The sequence below is a fragment of the Equus quagga genome, chromosome 11 (assembly GCF_021613505.1).
Source record: "Equus quagga isolate Etosha38 chromosome 11, UCLA_HA_Equagga_1.0, whole genome shotgun sequence".
NCBI lineage: Eukaryota > Metazoa > Chordata > Mammalia > Perissodactyla > Equidae > Equus > Equus quagga.
The window spans coordinates 94,984,680-94,994,978 of record NC_060277.1 but is presented as its reverse complement, the minus strand read 5'-3'; the positions used below and the strand labels follow the sequence as shown (position 1 = coordinate 94,994,978).

At 42.3% G+C, this 10,299-nt stretch overlaps 1 protein-coding gene across 2 annotated transcripts; it reads left to right on the top strand.

Moving 5' to 3' along the window:
• On the top strand, positions 1–8,021 carry KRT39 (keratin 39). 2 transcript variants are annotated; one of them, XR_006890783.1, is made up of 8 exons: positions 1–569; positions 1,411–1,493; positions 2,127–2,283; positions 2,936–3,097; positions 3,210–3,335; positions 4,662–4,882; positions 6,257–6,611; positions 7,261–8,021. XR_006890783.1 is itself a non-coding variant. In XM_046677148.1 (7 exons), the coding sequence occupies exons 1-7, from the start codon at positions 102–104 to the stop codon at positions 6,516–6,518; spliced, it is 1,479 nt and encodes a 492-aa protein (XP_046533104.1). In that variant the 5' UTR covers positions 1–101; the 3' UTR covers positions 6,519–8,021. The 2 variants fall into 2 exon arrangements, 1 of the variants encoding a protein (XP_046533104.1); XM_046677148.1 differs by having other exon boundaries at positions 6,257–8,021.
• Positions 8,022–10,299: the final 2,278 nt, after the last annotated feature.

Genomic DNA, 10,299 nt, shown 5'->3' with positions numbered 1-10,299 from the left:
GGAAAAAGCCAAGAGGCTTGGAGTTCAGACTCAGTGTCAGTTGCTTGAGCTTTCCATCCAGGGGAGCATAGACTTTGAAAAATCAAAGCTGGGCACATACTATGGATACCAAATGTTGTAAAACAACTATTTCTTCTTCAACACCACACCAGAGGTGCTCTAGGATTACAGATTTTAGGGCTATCTCTTCTAACACCAACTGCCAGCATAGTGGTCTTAAAGCCAACAGCTGCCAACCAACTGGCCATGTTCGGAGGACCACCCACATCCAGGGCTGCCAATCCACTCCTTGCTTGTGTCTCACGCCCGTCTGCTTAATAAGAAGCTTCAACACCTGTCCCTCTCTGGATGATTGTGGCCAGTGTGGTGAAGGCATCAACAGTAATGAGAAAGGGACCATGCAAATCTTGAACGACCGCCTTGCTAACTACCTGGAAAAGGTGCGAATGTTGGAACAAGAGAATGCTGAACTGGAGGGTAAAATCCAGGAAGAGTGTAACAAAGAGCTCCCTGTCATCTGTCCTGACTACCTGTCCTACTACACTACCATTGAGGAACTCCAGCAGAAGGTAAGATTCTTAGGAACCTGTATAATCAAGTTGTGGATTGACGCTCTCGAAGCAAAAGTCATTTGCTAAACTTGAATAGATTTAGTATCTTTTGTGCTGAAAAATATTTTCTAGAATAAGAAAATCTCTTGTATGAAATTATCCTCTGGAGGAATATTCAGAGTTTCATACTTTTTCATTTTCCAGAGAGACACTCTGCTGTTATAACCAGATAACTCAGGCCCAAAAAGTGTTAACAACTCATTGCTGTCATTTCTTTAACAAAAATAAGAAAACGGGGATCTGAGAAAATGAATTTTGTTTTAGGAAGTTCCTAAACACATTAGTTCTTATCCATTTTTCAAACATCATGACACTTTCCTCTTTTACGCTCATTCCATCATCTCCAAATTGCCTAGTTTCTTCCCACACCAAACCTAAGTTTCCTATGCAGGGTATATGCTGATGCCACACAGGCCGGATTTATTCCAGATATTTACTGAGCACCAACAACAGTGCACCAGGCATTATTCCCAGCTCTGGGAGAACATCGTGCTCTAAAGTCCCTGCAGTCATGGTGTTTCCATTCTAGCGGGTCATGGTATGTTATGCAGATTTAGGATACATTTTATATTTCAACAGCAAAACATATAGGAAGGTTTTTATTGAAGTAATTTTTGCTGATATTTTAGGAAAATAACAAAAACTGTGACTCTCCAAAGTTTTCCAAGCTTCCTAAGTATAGCTGCGAAACACCTAACTAGCCTTTCGCTGTTAGTTGAAACACACACAAGCCCCTTGGTTTTTAAAGAAAGAGATCTTGGTGTTTGTCTCATTTGTGTGTACAATTTCTTAATTCTAGATCTTGTGTACCAAGGCTGAGAATTCCAGACTGGTCTCACAAATTGACAACACCAAACTGGCTGCCGATGACTTGAGAGCCAAGTAAGCTCACCCAACACTGTCGTTCACGGCAGAATTAACCCTGTGTCTGAAGCTAAACACCCCCAATAAGATTATCCCCAAATCTACCACCTGTCCTGCCCCATACCATGTTGGCAGTAGCCCACAAAAGACCTTCAAATTCAACAAATGATTAAGATGAATAACTGCTCACACACATACAGTACCTGTAGTTTCTAACATATGAACCCATCTGATTAATAGTTCAGTAAAATAGGTAGGGCTGATATATTGTTACCCCATTTAAAGTGAGAAAGCTGTGGTTTAATGGGTTCAGCTACTTATCCAAAGGCATACAACTTGTACAAGATGGAGCCGAAACTTGGAAGCAACTTTGTGTCTTAATCCAGCGCTCTTTGCACTTACACAGCATTGCCTCTAGGGGCAGGAGGAGGATAAATTCCCTCATCTCCAAGAATGCCACTGTGGCATCACTCTGGCAAACTAATTTAGGAATGATAAATAAGTGGCGAGTTTATCACATGGTTTCTCCTCTAAAGAAAATAAAATCTGCAATGGAAATACAGTAAATGAGAGGCCCAGAGGAAAATGCAGATGGCCTGATTCACGCCGTCTCCCTTCTAACGTCTTTCTTTTCATGTCTCATTTTTAAAGGTATGAAGCCGAAGAGTCCCTACGCAACCTGGTGGAGGCAGATGCCAATGGCGTACAGCACATCCTAAATGCGCTGACCCTGGGCAAAGCTGACCTGGAGGCACAACTCCAGTTTCTGAAGGAGGAGCTCCTTTGCCTCAAAAACAACCATGAAGAGGTTAGAGAAAGGCCAAGAGAGTCGTTACAAGCTAAGCCTCTAAACATACCATCAATTCCTTTGAGTTGAACTTGACAAAGGGTGTCCCCACTAGACATTACTCTATTTTTTATCCCTCATAATTCTTACTACCACTGGTTCAATGTGTTTCAAATCCTTTGCCTATAACACAATATCTGAAGCCTCCATTGTCCTCTCTAGCTTTTCCAGGAGAAGGAAGCAACCCAATTTTCCTGTCCTTGCAGGTTTCCTGTCTTTTTGTAAGCAACCCTACACAGACATCTGCAACTACTGGTATAAGTCAATATTGACATAAGCCCATATTGGCATCATAGAGACTATGGTCTCTCGTAAATTCCACCTCTATGCTTCTTCACCCATTACTCATTCCTGGAAATGATCCAAATTCTTTAAAACCCTCATCTTGCTAGTCAATTCCTTTTAATGTTGCATATATTTGAACACATAGTCATATCTGAAATAGCCTTAAGTCGTTTTATAGCATCTCAATAGCACCTATAAATCATGTATTCCTCTATTGTGGGCTAAATTTCAGACTCAGTTAAGCTAAATTATAGCTGTTAGGCTGAAACAAGAACACAAGGGTGTCATCTATTCACCAAGTGACTTCACATTCTTTTTCTTTCCATAGGAAATCAATTCCTTACAGAGCCAGCTTGGAGACAGACTCAACATTGAAGTGACCACTGCCCCTTCTGTTGACCTAAACCGGGTTCTACAAGAAATGAGATGTCAGTATGAGTCTATCATGGAGACAAACCGCAGAGATGTGGAACAATGGTTCAACACACAGGTAGGGAGGGTAGAAAAGTCAAAAACAAAAAGTTGACATTGTGTTTCCAGGAGCCCTTTAATCAAAGTCATGCTTTCCCTCAAAATATCCATGGTCCTTGACTGTGTTTCAGATGGAGGAGCTGAACCAGCAGGTGGTGACAAGCTCTCAGCAGCAGCAATACTGCCAGAAGGAGATCACTGAATTGAGACGCACTATGAACATTCTGGAGGTTGAACTTCAGGCCCAGCATCGAATGGTACCCGACAAGCTGACCAAGCCTAGCACAGAAGTGATGGCAACAGCCCCTGACACCTGTGTGTTGCAATATTTCCCAAGTTGTATCCCTCAGAACAACAGTTTCTCTGTTTTTGTTGAAGAGTCTATTGCCAAAAAAGGACTTTATGGTCAAATAAGCCTGGGAAATGCTAGATTAAACAAAGGTTAAACAGGATACCTTCCTGCAGGCCTTTCATAAGCTGATGTACATCATGAATCGCCAAGAAAGGGCTATCTGGTATTCAGCATTCCAAAACTTATTTGACTGTGGACTCCTTTTGTTAAGAGAATCTCATGGCAATAAGGATCCATGGAGTACACTTTGGGAAACACTAAGAGAGCATTTTACTATATGCAAAGAATTTTTACAAACTATCAAATTTACAAAATAATCTTATAAGGGAGGTGGCATAATTATTAAGCCGATTTTACAGACGTGGCTCAGAGAGCGAAGGCAATTTTCCCAAGCCAAATCCAATATAAGTTTCATCTCGCCTATTTCATCGATGGAGACACTGAGAACTCAAGGCATTAAGTAGCTCGTCAAAAGTCAGAAAAGAAATAAGGGTCTGAGCCAGAATGCAGGTTCTAAAGCTGGAGCCACTTCTGCCTCATTCTACTGCTTCTCTGAAGTAGAAAACTTCTAAATGCTCTGATATTAAGGGTATTAGGAAGACCTTACCCCAAAGCTGGTTTTGTCACCAGCTAGTCACGTGACCTTGACCAACTCATTTAACCTCTTTAACCTCAGTTTTCTCATCTATAAAAATTGGAATCATCATGCAAACAATAGATTATTAAAACCTAAAATTCCATTATGTGTAGACTTACAGAATGATAGAGCAGGAAAGAATTTTAATCATCAAAGTTTCAACTCTTATATTTTACATAGAAAGGAATTGATCCGGGGAGAGAATTATTTACGGCTAAATGCTGCTCCCTTCCTTTTTAAGGTACACACACTCATAGAATGAGGTGCCATGGTAAGTGTTTTTAATACTAGGTGCAAAATAAGTTGGAATGTTTTTTCTCACGTAGGTAATAGGAAAATCTGGTAGGAGATTGTCAAGTGATTAAGAAAGAGGAAGAGAAGTAAACACTTAAAGGGAGGCCAAAAAAAAAGAGGCTAAAGGAAAGCAAGCTTTAGCATAGTTGATCATTTTGTCTTTGGATTTATTCGGTTAGGATGTACTAAGAGGGCTTGGAGATTCATTACTACCTGTCATAAAGAAACCACTGTTTAAAATGATACAGATCACAAGTGACCTGGGCTCATTATAAATCCTCCTTTTCTCCTCTGTGGTAGAGAGATTCCCAGGAATGCATCCTGGCGGAGACGGAGACCCGCTATGCGGCCTTGCTGGCTCCGATCCAGTGTCTGATCGATAACCTAGAGGCTCAGTTGGCAGAGATCCGATGTGCCCTGGAAAGACAGAACCAAGAATACGAGATTCTGCTGGATGTCAAGTCCCGGCTGGAGTGTGAGATAACCGCATACCGCAGCCTTCTGGAGACCTTGGACGGCAAGTATGTAAAATAAAAACAACTTCTATGAAGAAGATGCCCACTCACACATATGTACTACCACCGGCAACACAGGACAAGTGCTTTGATCTTCTTGCTAGTAATGGGGAGCTTTGGATGGAAAGGTCCATACACTCTCTCCAGCTGTGCGTTTGGGCACCTACACTTGTCACCTAGTCTAGCTGAGCTGAGTTCTTTTGAAGAGCCAGTGCACCAGTTTAGTTCCTTATAGGTTTTTTAGCTTCTTAGAGTTTTAAAAAATTACTAGGTAAAAAATAGTTTCCCCAAAGACAAACATTCCCGGCAACTTACAGATTTTCCCCCACTGAGACGACGTCTGAATTTCATGAGACTGTACAGGACAACCCTGCTCCCTTTGTATTAATATTCTGCTCACACTGAAACCCCTAATCTTGTCCACCCACTTGTCCTTGATGCCAATAGCATCATGTACACATGCATGTGTCAGCATTTTTTTTGTAGAAGTTGTAATGTTTTTAAATGATAAGAAGCTAACCAACCCCTAAGGAACTGACCTAGAACACAGAGCCCTTTGAAGCAACCCACTCCAAACTAACACTCCGAATGCAGACTTAGTTATAGTTGCTAAGGAGACCTCCCTCCCCCCCAAAAATCAGTGAACTCTGCTCACAGCATTGCCTTAACTGGCGTGTCCACAGGCTGCTAGCACAGTGTTAACCAGTGCTATCGCTTCGAGGAGCTACAACATACCAGAGTGCCTGGAATCATCAAAGAGAGATGAGTCTTTCTAAAAGGAGTTCTTGCTGTTAACAGCTTCCAAATCCAATTCTCTAAAGATGATTCATTTAGAGACACCCAGAAGGCACTTTGGAGCTTCCTGATGAAGCACTGAGGACTCTTCCACAGATGAGGATCAGTAGTATTATGAATGACTCCCTGACAAGGAAAATATCTGATTAACTTCCTTTCCTCAGATAATAATCTCTTCCAGTTGTCCCTTATCACTGTTGATTCTATCAATTTAGTTCCCATTATATCCATTCTGCAGATGAAAAACTAAAGCTCAGGAAAGTTAGCTGACTTACCAGAGGTCACCAGCTGACAAATGACAGAGCTGAGCTCCACCCCAGTCTTTGACTCCTGGTGTGGTCGTCCACAATGCTGTGGCATCGACTGTAATGGCGGCTTACATAATCTAAATATTTCTAACCCTAGGATGCTGCTTTCCCATGGATCTAGCCTGATTCTTCTTCTTCCACTAAAGACTGTATAAAATGAGTGAATAAGCATTAGGAAGCACTTGTTTTGAGTACTGGAAAATTAACCACTGCCATTTTTCTCCATGGCCATCATTGCCTGCCCTCAATCCCAGGTAAAATTCTGTTTTTTTTCTAGGCTTCCCTGTAACCCGTGTGCCACCAAATGTGAGCCTTCAACTTGCATATCCAGGAAGGCCAGAGCCATAGAATGCACAGCCCCAGTTTACACATCATCCTCAGCCCCCCGTGGGGTACGCAAGCCCTGCAGAGCCCGTGGAGGCCTGTCCCGGATCCTGGTTAAAATCTGCACCATCACCAAGGAGATTAGGGACGGGAAAGTCATTTCTTCTCATGAGCATGTGCGGCCTTGCTTCATCACCAGACCCGCCACAGTCTAACATCCCAAGATGATGAAAATGACCCTGATTCGCGAAAGAGAGGCCAATTCTTCCTCCTGCCAGAAAGTTTTAAGAACTCCCCAGTCCCTTCAGGTACTTCGTTTCTTTACCACTACAGTGGGTCCCCGTTGATAGACAGAATATCTTTCATTCTGCTCCTTCCCTAAGTTGCTGCTGCCAACATGATAAAAAAATGACATTTCTCTGGGAGCACACATCCCATTTATCTGAGGGACGAAGCTGATGTGTAAGCGCCCAGGAAGGTGACCTACATTATGTGATTCCACAGGTGATAGGCAGGTTTCTCTTTTGTTTACTCAAGTCTTGTTTACTTATGCTCTTCATTAGAGCCAGTCAGACAAGTTCTAGGATTGTTTTTGGCCATGCCACCTGAAGGTGAAAAGCTACAACCTTCCCTTCTAAACTCCTTTTTTGGATGTAGAAAGAAGCCTGTAGGGGAAAAGCACGAATAGGGAACATTTCGTTCTCTTGAACACACAGTCACAAGTCTGAATCCTGCTGAACTTTGCTGTTTCAATTACTGTTTATCCATACTCATACTTTACCATCCCCAAGATATTTTTGAAGATGTCCATGTTCTCCAAAACTTCATGAGCCATTAGGCTCTCCAAATATTTTCATCAAGAATCTGGATAGTTCTGGGGAGAAAATCTAGAGCATTCTGAAGAAATAGCATGGATCCTTTCACCAAATGTTTGCTATTTCTCTTTCTATTTTTTAGGGAGTGGAAGTTGGTTCCAATTTTTTGACAAGGGACATGTAGCTGGAACTCTCAAGAAATAACCCTGCCCCTCTATCTTTCTGAGACGGGTGACCATGAAAACAAATAACTTAGATTCCTGCTTCAATCTAACCATAAGAGAGAAATAGACTTGATATCCACAAACTTTGCAGAAAAGGAATCATGACTAATTGCTGCTTGTAAGCCCAAGGGAGACCCAGCGTGAGAAGGCATCTTTTATGTACCAACCATTATCATAGCTTCTTACAGTAGGGGCACAGAGGGTTTAAGGAATTCCCTACAAAAATTATTTGACGTTTCCAGAGGTTTTAGTAAATAATTCCAAATCAAACACAGAATGTGGAGTCAAAGGCCTGAAGTCCTGAACTTGCCACTTCCTAATGGTGACCCTGGGCAAAACATTTAGCCTTCATCAAGTTTAATTTCCTTGTTTGTTAAATGTGGATCATGCCTACTTCACAGGGTTGTTGTGAAGATCAAATGAAATTGTTTAGGTAATGCTGCTTGGTCTACAAAAATGTTATTTTTATGTAAGCTTTGCTTTTAGCTACAGCCCTAGACTTCATTGTATCATTATTATCTCATGTTAAAATTCTTTCTCCATGAATTTAGTTATCCAGTCATGATTTTTAACTTTTAATAGTGTTTGGTTTTGGGAGTGGTGGTGGGGGGAAGAAGAGAACAAGATCTCCTGTGATCGAGCCCACAGTTCTACTCAATAAAGCATTTTTGAAGTCTTAGGGTATGTATCAGATATCAAGTTGGTGGCGGATGACCACATCAAAGACAAAAGCATTGTCCAACTCACAGCTCAGCAATCCACTTCCTCCAGACAAGTAACAACTTACACAAGCACGTGGAATGCAGAACTCCCAGAGTGAAGTGTTTTCCATCAATAATTTCTCTCTCATCTGAACGCCCAGATTATCCTTAGTCAATATTTAACTGCTTACTATCTCAGATTGGAGTGCGGAAATATGGAAAGAGCATGAGGCTTGGACTCAGAAACCCTGGGAGAGAGTCTCAACCCAGCCTGCGTGTGTGTCCTTGAGTAAAAGGACATAACAACATGGGCCCTGCTGGCTGTGTGGCTAGAAGGATTAAATGAGACAATGATGGTGAAAGAGTCTTGCAAACCATAAAGTGCCACACAGAAGGGAGTTTTTACTCCCTAAATTGAAAACCAGGCATACGTCATTTCCTTCTATAACTTCCTCCTTTGTGTCCGGTTCAGTGACGGTTCCCAGCGGAACCGATACATACCATCATTGCTAACTGGGAAACCAACTGGTGAGAGGCCAGAGACGTTCAGTCTGCTCTGAGTGTGATTCCAACAGGGCTCAGGGTTGAGGAACCTCGCTGGACTCAGGCTGATGCAGCAATGCCATTCTCAGTTTATCCCAGAAGTAGGATCTCCTCCTCCCACTCAGAGCAAAGTACCCCTCATGCCTTCCATGATCAAAATAAATTATTATAAACTGCATGGTAAAGAGGGGGTTTGACCACTCAAAGGCTTATAGATTTTTTAATTGTTTTCTCTGTATAAGGGAATATAAAACCATCTGCTGGACACTGTATGTGAGTAGTCAAACCTTTTAAAGGCGATACAGGGTCTGGATTGTCACCAGGAAGCTAAACCAGTATCTTATACAGCCACAGGAGGGAGTTAAAGGTGTTTTTTTTTTTTTTTTTAACATAGTTTAGCAAAGGCCAGCAGCAGAATAGAAAAGGTGCTGATGGAGAAGGAAGGGGGAATTCAATACAAGTATAATTTTAGCACAGCTCAAAAGACAACCATGAATCAGGAAATAGCATGGTCTCTGGAACCCGAGTTCAAATCCCACCTCTGCTTCTTCAGTGTGAGACCTCAAGCTGTTATTGAACCTTTCTGAGCCTCACTTTTCCCATCTGTGAAATGGGGATATTAGTAGTGCCTACCATCAAATCGATGTGAGACTGAAATAAACTAAAGCATGTAAACTACTTGCCATAAATGTGGCTCCAGTGCAGGCCTCTTTGGGAGACAGTGCTGTAGGGGTTAATAACAGTAATAGCTGCAGTGTGCTGAGCCCTTACTGTGTGCCAGGCCCTGCACGGAGCCTTTTTCACATGCACAGCCTCTACTCCTCACCACAACCCCACAAGGCAGCTCATATTACTCTTCTCTCTATAAGATGAAAATAAATCTCAGAGAGAGTAAATGACTTTCCCAGAACTGGAAGTGGCAGAGCCAGGATTCAGACTCAGCTCTCTCTGACTCTCAAACTCACGCCCTTAAACACTAGGCTGAATCAGAGATACTTGAAGCCAAGAAATCTGTGAGTCCCAGTCCTGTAAGCAGTTATAATACCAGGTTCCTTTCTCCCAAAATCTATAAAGTCCTAATGAGACCCAATCACGCAGAGCATTGACTCCATGGAGCAAGATGGCATTAGGTTTGCTGAAGCCTGTCTCAGAAAGGGAAGGGGTGTCAGAACCCATTTGGTGGACCATAATTATATTCCTAAACAAGGGACGTATGGAGGTATATTTTCTCTAGATTTTCTCTTTTTTCATGTTGATGCCACCTTAATGCAATAGCTGGTTTAAACCCTTCCGAATGCAGGAGTGACTACATTTCTTTCTTCCCCTTTTTCCCTCAACCATTAACTGCCCCCTAGCCCCTAGACATGGCCCACAACCTCTCTGTCTTCAACTCCAGGATTAATTCCATCAATTTCTGCTTAGAAGAAGCCTCCCCCAAATTTTTCCTCAAGAGCTCGGCTCGTGGTAACCCCTTATATTACTTGCCTCCAGGATTTCTCTAGTTGACCCAGAAACCACTACCCAGAAACCAGATCCCTTGGGGAGCTTGTAAAATCCAGATTCTTGGGGCCGACGCCGGACCTTCTGCAGTAGCATCTCCAGATGTGTGACCTGAGAAGCCAACTTTTAACAAAATTCTCAGCTGAAGCACGTGTGCTGAATCAAAAGTCACTGCTTTCTAATTGACAAGTGCCTTTTAGTTTGGTGACTTGG